Below are 14,092 nucleotides of genomic sequence, written 5' to 3' on the forward strand. Positions count from 1 at the left end.
AGAGCCTCTACTCATTTCCTTGCTTCCCTCCTGTGTAGCAGAATCAACAACCCATGATCCGGCCAACTTCAGCCCTCCAACGTTGAGAAAATTTAAGAAGCTAATAGAGCATATGCTGATTTGTGTCTGCAACTGCCCTGTCTGGGTCTTTGCATTGTTATGTCAGCTGTGTTGAATGCAGCCCATATGTGTCAAGCCTTGCACTGTGCGTGTACTGTATGTGTGGGTTAACGTGTGTGCATCGTGAGTTCCCTGAGGAGTGTGATATTACCCAGCATGGTCTGCTCCTAGGAGTGCTTCTATGACTGCCAGCGACGCCTTCTCCTGGAGAGCATGATATTGCACACACATACACAAACTCCCACAGAGGTGACCCCCACTGGGCCAAAATCTACCAAACCCCCCCAACCCGCAACATTGCCACACTGCCAGTGTTTGTGTAGATGTATCTATATGTGTGAGTGGTGTCTGCCTGGGCTGCCGACCGATTAAATCAATGCTCTCTCCTGAATGTCTGTCTGCTGGGGGGCCCTCGCCTCTGCCAACCAGCCAGCCAATCCCGCTCCTCCAACCGCGGACCCCCCTCCTTCTCGGCCGCCAGGCCAATCACACGGTGCATCTCACAGGAAGGGTCCGTAACCTGGGTTATAGCAGTCGCCTTGGCAACAGGCATCATTATGGAAGCAAGCAAAGGTAAAATGGAGTTTGCGTTTTCAAACAATGTCATAAAGTTGAGATACGGGCAGCCCGTGTGATGTCAGGAATTGGTTTCTGAAGACTTCAGGCTTAATAAGAACAACTGGAACAACTGTCCATCTCCTCTCTTCCATCCTCTGTCGGGATGAGCAATTTTTTTTTCTCCTTTTTGTCCTCATTTGTGTTCCACATCCAACGTGTTCCTGAAAATAGTCACATAACCGCAGCACCATGCAGCGAATGAGCAGGATTACACAACAAATAATCCCCTCACTTTGGAAGGTTTGCCCCTTACTTTTGAGACGTACCCGATAAAGTATGAAACTAAATCTGACAAGGCAGCGCATTAGACTTTATAGACAACTTTAAAAAAGAAAGAAAGAAGAAGAACGGGCTGAGAATTCATTTCGAGAGCAGCGGTCCTTTTATGTCCTGGAACATACAGGTGATGAAGAAAACAGGCATGTCTGGGACACATTATGATACGATTTAGAAGGCAGAGGGGGGGAAAGAAAGAGGAGAGAGGCGGGGAGGGGGCAGAGAAAAAGTCAGATAGAGGGATGATTGTGAGTTGCTAACATCTGTTTCCTGTGTTATATAAGCTGTGGGGGCTGGTCTCCCATGGAAATGGGAGATATTAAAAAGTCCTGCTGCCACTGACCCTGCTGGTAGCAACCACACAGCCCTGCCACTGCATTCCTGAATGCATGATTATTCTGTCGCAAACCTGTCACAATCTCTCACCATGGCTAAGACTGTTCAGATTAGCCCGTCCTTTTGTCATCTGTACCCAATTAGAATTATTCTGGGTTAAAGGGACAGTTTGACAAATTACACCTACAGAAAGAAATTAGCTGAAAGTGCCTTTGAACTCCTTGGACTATTGAACATTCATTATATTAGAGCTACAAACACTTGTGTTTTTTTAATTTCTTTATTGGGATTAAACTGACAAAGCAACACAGAGGCATGCATAACCTTGAAGTTGAAAGGTGAAGACTTTTTGGTTCTTTCCCCTTTGTTCTGATACCCCGAAAAGAATCAAATTGTCTTCACAAGTGATCTTATCACAACAGATGTACAGTTTTGGTTGGAGTATCTGTTTAGAGAACTATTAATTACGCATTCCTTGGTCTTTGTTAAGTAACAAGAAGACGACACTAGGCGTGTTTCCATCAATTACTTTTTGTGCACATTTTGAAGTCATATTTCTTTCTCTACGTTAAATAAAACATGCAACAGCGCTAATACTAGCTAACATTAGGGAACAATTACACCTTACCTGACAGCAACACATCCCTGAAAACTTATTTCCATTTTTCTGAGATGTGTGGTACATGCTGGTTTGCAACCGCCACTTCTTGTTTATTACAGCAACACTAATGTCAACATCTGACAAAACTACGTTTTGGAAAGCCTGGTTGATTTGCTGCAAACCAGTAAATGAAAACATGCCTAATTTGAATTTTCTTTCTATTTTTTGAGACATTTTAAAGAATTTGCTTAAAATTCACATGACATTTGGGCAGAAACATTGCTATTGTTTGGAGTTTTTCACAACCGGCATAAACCTTATCAAACATGAGGAACGTGTGCTGGTCAAACAAGAGCAAAATTAAATTATCTGGCTCATGTGGGGGTGAAATATGATTTGCCACATGGGCAGCTTCATACAGATCCACAACATATTTTTTTAGGCTTTTAATTGGAAAAAACAAAAAAACAAAATGGGACATTGTTTTTCCTCTTCAGTTAAAATTATGCACTACTTTGTGTTACTCCACCAGAAGTAAAATGTGGAAAATTTCAAGGGGTGTGCTTACTTTTGCAGAGCATTGAACTGTTTGTCTAATGTGATACTTAGAGGTTGGTTAGCTCTGTAAAGTGCCGCCTTGCTGTTTTACACCTAAGCAAATTTGTTAACCCCTGAGAGTAACACGAGCATCGAATTATGCCATACCTGAACGGAGCGAGGCGAGCTGCTGATCTTCATGCTTAGCTAAGCTAACCAGCTGCTACATATTCAGTGAACTATGAAAAAGTGTAGCAGTCCTCTCTCTGAGCACTTTGTATGAAAAAAACAGATACAATTCAATGTTTTCTATATTAGCAGTTTCATCAAGCTAAGCATCTAATGAGCCCGGTTTGCTATAGAGCTGAAATAATGGCCAAAACAACAAAAACAGCTAGCTTAGCTAGTTTTAAGCAACACAATGGAATAAGTGCAAACAATAGTGAATTGGTTTACAGTAAATCACCAAAACAGTCTATTTTAAGTAGGTAAATAATGTATAAATCCTCATGTGAAAATAGTCCCAAATTAAAAGATATGAAGAAATGAAAAACAAGGTTCGAATCGGGGATTTCTGCACGGCAACATGAAATTCAGAGTAAAACATGGAAGATATTACATTCACCGACATCTAGACGGGATCTGACACGCTTGGGTTTTCACTGCCAATGATCCGAACTTAAAAGGAGCGGCCTTAAAAGGAGCTGTCATTATTGCTTTGCTTACAGGGGGCCTGCAGTAGGGATGAGTCATTCTGTGGGTCCAACTTAAGCTGTTTGCTAACCCGCAAAACTGATGGCGATAATTGCGGTTGTTATTTTGACTCTTAAAATTTTTCATGGCTTCGCCGAGTTTTAGTTAAATGTTAAATTGAACACTTAAGAAGCCTTTTAAGACAACTGAGCTTTCAATTCTCAGCCTATGTGGATATTGCTGAATAATCATGCCAACCTACAGTTAGCTTGCTTAATCCTTTGAGCAAGTTCAATTCGGTTCAAAAATACTCGCTGCAGATGCTGATGGAACCACAACGATAGCAAACCAAGAAGATCTCACCTTGGCCTTTTTGTTCTTGACTTATTCTGTGAACTTTCATGAAGTGTATCACATTGCATTCTTGATGCCAACCTTCGCATATTTGACATACGGCAGTCATGTCTTAATTTGGTGAAAGAAAAATGACTAAAAACTATAGGTTGGCGACAAAGAATTTTAATTTTGTTATGATATTTTGTGGTACCACATTGTGATAATGCTAAAAGTTCTGATTAAATCATTTAGGTGGCACAGCATTCACAATGCGGCAAACACAAATACTGTTCTTGAAATTTGAAGCAGGCTGATTCAGAACACCACTGAAAAACTGCACACAGTAAAAGCATTTAATCACATTCTGGAATATTTATTGACGCTGTAGTGGAAGAAATGGAGAGAAAAAAAAGCAATAGCAAAAATAACTTCCCACAATGCTGGCAGTTTTTTTTTAGCACCATTAATTGAAATTTGTTGAGACAACAATAAATCAAAATTCTTTTCATTTATTCCGATAAATTATAATCAATAAAACAAATATCCACTACTACGAAAAAGTAACTTCTCCCACTAAAACAACAGCTACAAATACTTTTGCCTCTCCAGCTCTGGATTTACTGCTAGCACCTAATCTCTGTTTGAAATTAGACATAATATGTAAAGCCCAGATCACTCACACACACACACACACACACACACACACACACACACACACACACACACACACACACACACACACACACACAGTTAAACTCTAAATGCAAGCATCAGAATAACTGGCTTTGTTATCTGCACAACATGACTCAATCTATATTATTACAACTGCATACAGGTTCAATAAATGACACCCCCAGGCAGCGGAAATGCTTTAACAAACCCTGATTAAAATCACTGTGCTACAAGGATCCACCATTATTGTACACATTGTATACACATAAACAAGAGGACTAAAATAAGACAGCAGCTGCAGTGCAGCACAGATCAGACACATGACTGAGCAATATCCTCCTGACTACCAGTAGTTCATTTTTGTCCTCTGTAGAGGACATTTCTAAACTTGAATATCTGCCACCCCCTGCATTCTACTGAATTAATTCCTTTTGGTATCTGGAGAGGACATTTAGGGCTTTTCAATGATACCACATGTGAAGGGATGGGACTTTTGTACGTACCTTTTTCTAATTCATAAAATGGCGTTCAACACATTTTATGGGAAGAGACAAAGTAAGTGCATAAAACCTTTTATTACCTTAAAAAGACTGTGGGATTTAAAAAAAAAATGGTGATAGGACAATATTTTTTTTCCTGGTAGTCAGGAATATGGCATGTTTTTAATGTTTATTGTTCAGAAAAAAAGTGACTTTTTGTAAAGTAGGAGGGTTGTGGAAATACACTGTAAAAACACAAAATCTTAAAGTAGTTTTGGTCTAGTTTTTAGTACAAATATACTAATATCTCACTTGAAATGAGATAAAATTAACTTTAAAGTAACTTTTGAGCAAAATATAGGAGCTTTTTTTAAGCCAATAATTAGTATTGATGAAAAAGTACTATTTCCACTACAGGTTATTTCACTTTTAACAACAAATTTTCCCCATATTACAAGTGAAATAGTCAATATTAAGTAATTATTTACTTAAGACAAGCCACCGTATTCTGCTAAAAAGCTACTTTTAAGGTGTTTTGTTTTATTTCAAGTCTACTAAGATATTTACTCTAGAAACTAGACCAAAAATACTGAGTGGGTGTGTTTTTTGCAGTGTAAAGTTCTAATTTGACTTGTATGATTAGATTCTTCTCGCCTTTCATTCTTTATTAATGACATTTTATGCAAAAACACATAAATCTGCAGATGCTTTTAGGGACTGAAGACTTTTCCAGTGTCAGATCCAGTCCGTCGTTGTTCAGCTCGTACCAAGAATAGGCCCATGTGGTGTGAAGTAAAGTTTAAGTGCTGCTAAGTTTCTTACATCACAGCCAAAATAGACATAAAAAATGGATAGTGAGCCTGGACTGAATTAAACTCCTAAATACTTGATAACATGTTGCTTTTTTATGTGGAACTGATGCCGCTGACAGATGTTTAAACTGCAGCCTTTGGGCGAGACGGAACGTATAGCAACAACGAGGTTTTCGACATGCAACGACATAAAAAATGTCAAAATGAGCAACCAGGAGTTTTCAAATTTCTGGAAGGTTTCTCCTAAATACATAGAGGAGGATGTTTGACTGAGAAGAAAGACTTGTATAGATTCAGAACTAGATCTTTATGGTAGGGAATCATTTCCATATGCAATAAGCTGAGGAAAAAACAAAACAAAAGAAAAAACAGCCTACAGCCAAGCTTGGACAGTCTGACTTGCTGAAGGTGAGAGATGATGAGAGCAGAGCACAGTCTTTTGTGTGATCCGATGACAAAGTGTCGCCAGCAGTCGGAGTCTGGATGTTTTGCTCTATGTGGCGGTTTTACGATGGGTGGGAAGGTTTCTGTTCTGCAAAATGACCCCAGAACGGTCAAATGATTCATCTGTCTGCAGGCCAACACTGCCCACAAGCAAACAGTCAGAGCTGCAGCGCATGTCCATGTTAGAGTGCAAGAAAAACTACAGAAGGTTACTTAAAAGGGGATTATATACAAATGCTAGCCAAATTTTCAGATTTTTATTTCTTACAAAATTTTAAATTTCTTTTTCCTATAATTTCTCAACTATGCAGCACTTTGATGTTGATGGAAACGTTGATGGAAAAGGGAACTTCTCAATCACTGAACTGAAAAAAAAGTTTTTTAATGCATTTTTTTTAACATATTGGTCTTCTATTTGCCATATACTAATATTTCTTTGCCAATTTGTAATTGAAGTTGGAAAACTGATGAATTCTCTATAATGAATCATTATATTCAGTCATCTAACTATTATTATTATTATTATTAATTATTTAATGTTCCTTCTGGATACATAAACTACTTTTGAATTTGAACTAGTTACAAAGCCTATTAAAAAAACAATTCACTCCCTTGGATGTTTTACCTTTTTTATTGCTTTTACAAATCAGTCATGCCAACACAATTTGGCTTTTGCAACAAAAAAAGTAAAACAGAAACTTTAATGTCACAACAAAACCAGATTTCTTCAAAATAACTGTAGTTAAATAAAAATATTTGCCATAAAATAAGTGACTGCTTAAATATCGAACACTTTTAAAGGGACTGATATAATTCAACAGTGGCCCAAAGTTTGTACATTTGTCAAAAAAAGCCACATTTTGTTTATACTGATTGATTTGTAAAAGCAATAAATGAGTAAAACATACAAAGGGTTGAATACTTTCCATAAACACTGTATAACCAGCGACGGCTTTATTTAAAATCCAAGTCAACAGTGTCGGTCATCAACAGGAAGCCGTCTGTCATTCAAGCACCAAGGAGCATTTTAACACCCTTTCTCCACCGACACCTGGGTTTACTACTTTTCTAATTAGGCACTAAATGCTTTCTTATGTTTACTGTGTGGTTAATTAAATTTCTTGTTGTCGGGCAGGTGTGAGAGCATAGATGAGCTCTTTCACTGGAAACAGCAGCTGGCTCTGATAATCTGCAGTTGAAGACACATTTAGTTCTTTTTTTAAATTTACTTTTACAATGGTCTTACTCTGGGTTTTTGTTCATTTAGTTTGTGTGTAAAGCTTCAAGACATAGCAAGTCCAGCCAAATCTAATTTATTCAACAAAGGGGTGGACTGAAGATTCATCCATTACAGATGCTATGAAGTGTGTCTTTAAGATCATTTGGCTATGTTCTTGTTCTCGACTGCAACAGTGGAAACTTTTGTCTAAAAAAATTAGACTAGTGAGATCTTGATGAAATTTAAGAACTCCCTTTTTTATGAAGATGTGGCCCACAGCTTCAAAACGTTTCATATGAGAGGCACTAGAGATGCACTGAGGGCCTTTTAAGGACAAAGCACAACTTCTGGCTCAACTGGTCAGTGAACGCACCATACCTAAGCTCTAAAAGGTTGTGCTATTAACACCCTTTAGCGTGGAAGATGCAAGAGAAAGAGAGCCATTTTTAGGACATGGATTCCTGTTGTGGCACTAATGGCAGAAGAGATTAAGAGAGTAAGACTTTTCACACGTAACAGGTAGGAAGTTGGAAATGCTGGAGAATACACACACACGCACCACAACGTTTCAGTTACGCCAACATCTGAGGCTGTGACGAGATCTCAAAGGTGTGAGATCTCACAATAATGAAACGCAGCAACGTTTTTGCCAAAGCGAAGTCAGTCTCACTGTAACCAACATCTGACTCTTATGTTTTAAGTGCTTATTTTGAGGATAAGACAGTGATGTCAGCTGATAGATGTACAGACAGTCTACAAGTTAAGAAACCCTCACGGTTCTATTGTTTCTAAAACTGCTTGTGCGAATCAAACGGCGATAAAGTGACAGACTAGACACGAAGCCCTGGAAAAATATCGCCGCTACCCTACCGTTAGCTGCTAATGATGCTAATGACGTCGATGCTTAGCGGCACCTCTCCGAACTGAATAATTGTACGCTGACTAAGCACTCAGTTGGCCATTTGTAAAATGTTTACTCCAAGTGGTTGCTAGCTCTCCGAAAACAGTTGCTACAATGACGTCTCGTTCTCGCGGACCGTTATTGTCTCATCGGGGACAGGTTGTACCGTTACACCCCTACTGCTCTAGCCACCATTCTAATCACTAACATGTGACAAGCAAGCTTTAAATTGCAATTTAAAAATAAATCTTTGTAAAATATTGTTTCTTCAGCTTCGCACAGTGTGACGTCACCTCTGCTCCTGCAATGCAAGACAAAGTGGGTAGGAAGGCCAGAAAAAAAATGCTTGAATGCATTTAGCTTTCATATTATAAAGAAATGTGAATTGGTTAAAAGATTGGAAAACAACCAACGATTGGAAACCGGGCTCCAAAACTCAGTCATTTTTCACCAAATAAGGGGAAAAGGCTGTGGTCACTCTTACAGGACAACATGTTGCAATCTCTGTGAGAAATACCAGATGTATGACATTTAAAAAATCTACATGTTGCAATCTTCTGGTGGGCACAATTTAATAAAAAAAAACAAAACAAAAAACAACACTTTTAACCAGGCAATTTCACCCTCACCTGAAACGCTGTAACCGTTTAAAACGTAAAAACATCAAGGAGCGCCTCTCGTCTGAACGAGGGTGAGGTTAAGTTCGGGGGTGACACACTTAAGTGCGACGCAGAGAGACTTCACAGCAAGTCTCGGATTACAAAACTGCCTCTCTCTCTCTGCTGTGATTTCATAAGAGGCTTTGAGAGATATATCGCTGACTCCGTCGATGTGTGTTTGGGCGTGTGCGTGCGTCGCTCCGTTACCACATTGATCTCCGGCGCTGATCCACAAGACTGAGGGCAACAACACTTGCCATTAAGGCATGTCATTCAGCGCGGAGAAGAATCCTGTTTGTAAACAAAGCCATGGCAACAGCCAGACTCGCTCGCTCTCACGCTCGCAACTTTGAGTTGCCACACACACACACACACACACACACACACACACACACACACACACACATAAACGCGTCGCGGCATGGCAAGCTTTATTCCGAACCAGACCCCCATCTTGTCATTTGCCTGGATATGACCCAGAAATACAGCCACTGGAACAAATAGGCCACCGTCGTATTAATCTCCACCGCTGGGAATTGATGGAAATGTTAACTTGGTGCCGTTTTTACGAATCCTCTTTCCCCTCATGAGAGCGATCTTGATTTGTCCCTCGTAACCATAACTTGACCTCCCCCCCGTCCTCTTGGGTGACTCCCTCGCTCTCCTCCAACAGTGAGAAGGAAGTAAAAAAAAAACACAATGCAGTATATAACAGAAACATATCTTACAGCCTGTAATTGCAAGCTCGGTTCAAAGGAAATAAACAGGTAGAGGAGGAGAGAGAGAGAAAGAGAGAGGTGTATTCACATGCAGATATTCTTGGCGAAAAGCCTTTGGAAGGAAAAAAAAAAAAAAAAGGGCAAGAGTCTGAGTGAAATTACAGAGATTCTGTAATTGCGGCTTCAGATAAAGCCCGGGCTCTTGGCAGGTAGAGTAAAAGTCTGCAGAGATGTGCCCTCATTTCCACACCGACGCGGCGCTCGCATGCTCAAGCCCCTTTTACGCACTCATGCGTGTTTTTGGGTGGGGGAGAGGGGTTGTGCATGTGTGTGTGTTTGTTTGTTTGCATGTCAGAGTTGTCCTGTGTGTGCAAGAAAAAAAAAGAGAAGACAGAGAGAGAGAGAGAGGAAGGGAATGGGTTTGAGGGGTTAATGAGTGTGCTGTCTTAAGCATAGAGCAGTGACAGGAAGACAAGGCGAGCCGTCCTTGCCAGAATCACCTCTCCACAAGCTGCTCCACGCACAAACACGTAACAGGAAGACATATACTTTTTTTTCCTCCCCACTCAACACCTTTGAAGCGCGCGCACACACACACACACACACACACACACACACACACACACACACACACACACACACACACACACACACACACACACACACACACACACACACACACACACACTTATATACAAGTCAGTAAAGCCAAATCAGTTTTCCCCGTTGCTACAGCAACAGCATACTTTTATGTCAACTGCAACCTTGTTACTATGGAGATATGTATACAAGAGAAACTCTGGGTAGTCAAGAGCCAGATGACAGCACAGAGCGAGGGCGTGTGCGTTGCACAAACACACACTTTTCGCCATCCTTCATCCATTTTGTTTATCCACACACACACACGCACACACATGATTCGAATCCCATTCTGGTCAAAGAAGCCAGACAGCAGAAGCAGTCGCCTCTCCTCTGGTGTAATCTCCATCAGTGTGAACATTGATCCTAGTCATTCGCCGCCGCCACCCACCTCCCCCTCCCCCCCCTTTCACTCCCACCAACCCTGCTTAACCACCCCTAGGGCAGGACGGGATCTAAAGGCTGCTGGCATCTGTGTTATTAAATCCTCCGGTATTAATTTAGCACTAATTGAGAGAGAGATTCGCTCCCAGTTTACCCTGAGCACAAAAAAAAAAAAAAAAAAAAAAAAGAAATCTGCTCGGGAAAGCCAGTATTAAAGGGCTGCATCAAGACTTAAATCAAAAGCGAAACGCTCTTCCCACCGGGGAGGCACAGAACGTCGGAGTGAAAGAGAACTATGAAAGAAGAGATCATCAACTATTGATAAGGCCGATTCTGGTACAGCTGTAGACAAAATACAGAATCTGTTTGACTTCACGTTGAATGTGTCTGCGAGCGGCTGATAACCGTCTGGCTGTGAAATGAGGTCTAACTGCACATGATGGAGTGATTATGGGTTGGGGTTGTTTTATGGAAAAAATAAAAAATAAAAACAACCTGTGGATGAACTGAAATTGTTAATCGATGACTGTGGTTGAAATTAGAGTGAATATTTGAAGCAAGATGGCTTTTATCAACAAATTAATTCTTATTTTATTTCATTTCTTTTTTCCTTTTTTCCCCTCACAAGATTTTACTTTCTGGATTTTGTTGACGCCTCTGCTGTCCAGTAGGGGGAGGGAGGACCGGGCAGCAGGAAGGTTAAGATGACCTCCAAGTGTTTTTTGCATTCAACTCCAAGATGGGGAGTTTTTCTTGGCTCTTTTTCATGTTGTGTCACGTTACAACCTCAAGTTGCATACAAGTTAGCAGACAAAAACAAAGTAGTGCACAATTGTTTATGCACGACGTAGAAAAAGCGTTACTGTTACCCTTTCTTCTTTGATTCTCAACTGGATTTAACTCTGAACTTTGACTGGGCCGTTCTAACCTGAATGTGCTTTGATTTAAACCAGGAATGTGCAACCTTTGTGATCCTAAGATCCATATAAGCCTCCAATCCAGCTGAATTAGACTCCTTTAGAGCCGCAAGTGTTACATGACCTTTAAAAAAAACGTACATTTGTTCAGGAATTTTATCATTTTTAAAGGCTCCCATTTAATTTTATTTTTGAAGATAATGAAGAAAAATTATAAAACCTTTGCAGAAAAAAGATGGAGCGGCCATCATGCTTCATAGTGAATGGAACGAGAGTTTAGCATGCAAGACAAAATGACCTTATTTTTTTCCTAAAAAAACCTAATAAAATCCCAAGGCCTTTCCTCTGGGCCTTGCTGTAACATATCTGTGTTTAAGAGCTCCTAATTTGTGCTTTTTGGAACTGGAGGCAGCTGGTCAGTGTCTCCAGAAGAGCTTCAGATCCAGTTTAAGATCCACCACCTGTTCTCATCACTTGCTCCCTCTCCTTGCCCCTTTTTCTCTAGCTAGCCATGATACTGGTTAAATAAATCAGTTTTTAAATTATTCTATGCGTTGCTTCCCTTTATTTGTTATGATCCTAGAGCCTGGCTGAAACAAAATGGGGGCTTGTCCGGGATATACTTTCACCTTCTTTTCAAGTTTTTTTAGTGGGTATCAAAGTGATTTAATGCCACATTTCACATTTTTGATTCTAACACTTTCTGAAAGGTGTTTTTGATTTGCCTTCAACTTTCCAAAAAATCTGTGTTGGTCTAGCATATGAAATCCAAAGAAAACATGTTAAAGTTTGATGTAACGTGACAATATGTTGAAATGTTTAAGAATTATGAATAATTTTCAAACACAATCATGTTATTATGCCACTGCATATGACTTCTTAGATCTGCATAGAAAATCAATCAGACAGCTGCATCCGATTCTGAAAGCTGATGATCGAGTTCTGACTAAAACAAGGAAGAAAAAACACATCACCTCAGTTCTGATGTCCTTCCACTGGCTCCCAGAAGCTCTAAGAAAATACTTTAACATACTTCTACTTATAAATCACTGAATGGCCCAGCACCACAATACATTTAACATCTGCTGCTGTTGTATCAACGTTCCAGACCCCTCAGGTTTTCTCGTTCTGGTTCTGGTCTGCTCTGCATCCCCAGAACCAAACTTGGAGAAGCAGCATTTAGCTTCTATGCACCACAAATCTGGAACAAACTTCCAGAAAACTGCAAAACAACCAAAACATTGAGTTCCTTTAAATCCAGACTAAATCCACCAGCTTAGAGTCAATAACTAGAACATTGAGCAATATATTCGAAGCATATTGACTTGATTTTGATGATGGCGTTTGACAAATCATAAAGTTTGTTTGTTGCATGACTGGTTACTGTATTATGTTTTTATGGTATAAAGCATTTTGAACTGTTGCTGAAATGTGCTATAAAAATAAGCTTGACTTTTCCGAAAATTTGTTTGCATCTCATTTCCGTGTATTTGGAACATTTCCGCTCACTTTCCCAACATATGTACTAATACTGTCTGTCTACTTTTACAAAAAACTATTTCACACAGTTGATTTGAGAAGTCACCTGGAACTTCAAAACCTTCACATCATTTTAGTTCACTTGATTAAAACCCAATAAACACACCCGAGGTTTTAACCTGGACCTGTGTATAAAGGATTGTTGATTTCTTTACCTGACTGCGATCTTTGTCCACCTTCTTGAAACACTTGTTGAGTGACAGATTGTGCCGCACTGAGTTCTTCCAGCCCGTCGGAGCGTTCGCAAAGTAAGGGAAGTGCTCCAGAATCCAGCCGTAGATGTCCTTCACTGGCAGCCGCTTGTTGGGCGCGTCCTCGATGGCCATGAAGATCAGGCAGCTGAAGGAGTACGGTGGTTTCCGGTTGGCCCCCGCCGCCAGGTCGTACGCAGAGTGCGCGTCGCCGAGCAACGCGTCGTCCGGGGATGGAGACGAGGAGGAAGGCGAGCGAGGGTGCTGACTGTCGGGATCCTGCAGAGGGGAGACGCTACGCAGCCCAGAGTGGCTGAAGCTGTTGAGGAGGTCGGTGCTCTCGTGGAGCCAGGAGAGGCTGGTGAGCTCCTCGTCCTCGGCTTTGGAGAAGGAGGCGGACAGGGAGAGTGAGAGGTCGGCCGCCTCGGCCTCGGACGCCGCCGTGGCGGGGTCCCCCTGCCGGTAGGGCGGGCTCATGCCCTGCGAAGCGCTGGCCCCGCTGCTGGGGCTCTGGGCCTTCTTACTGGGGGGCATGGTGGGTCCCATCCAGCCCAGGGCTGACTCCTGCAAAGCGACCAAGGTGGAAGGAAACAGAAAGAGTAGAAAAAAGGTCAGCTTGTCTGTGTTTTATTGAGCCTTCCCTTTCGCTAAAGGTCAAAAAGGAGGAGATTTTGACTCCTTTTGCAATTAGGCAGAATTACATCTGAGAGGGAAAATCTGCATCATCATCTCCCTCCGAGGCCTTCCGTCTAATTCCAACTGGTGTGGCAAATTTAGTGCTCAGCGGCTGAGGAAATATTTCCTTGTACAACCACCCCTCTAATTACCAGTGTAACAGCACAGTATTGACATTACACAGGGTTGCTGTCATAACACATGAAAACCGTTAAAGGTCTAATGGTTGCAGGAGCCTCAGAAACTGTGCCGGTGATTTAACATCTCTGCAGCATGAGAAAATGTAATTGTCAGGGGTTGGCGCGATAATTGAGAGCAGAAAAGA

General features: G+C 41.0%; 1 protein-coding gene across 1 annotated transcript in view; it reads right to left on the minus strand.

Annotated features, from left to right (window-relative positions):
- LOC103457812 (forkhead box protein N3) overlaps positions 1 to 14,092 on the minus strand; it is an 80,407-nt gene that overhangs the window by 31,218 nt on the left and 35,097 nt on the right. Inside the window, exon 2 of the mRNA XM_008398224.3 lies at positions 13,057 to 13,656. Within this exon, the coding sequence (XP_008396446.1) occupies positions 13,057 to 13,638 (582 nt within the window). The 5' untranslated portion in view covers positions 13,639 to 13,656. The remainder of the gene's footprint in view (positions 1 to 13,056; positions 13,657 to 14,092) is intronic.

The sequence above is a fragment of the Poecilia reticulata genome, chromosome 21 (assembly GCF_904066995.2).
Source record: "Poecilia reticulata chromosome 21, P_reticulata-male-v2, whole genome shotgun sequence".
Taxonomy (NCBI): Eukaryota; Metazoa; Chordata; class Actinopteri; order Cyprinodontiformes; family Poeciliidae; genus Poecilia; species Poecilia reticulata.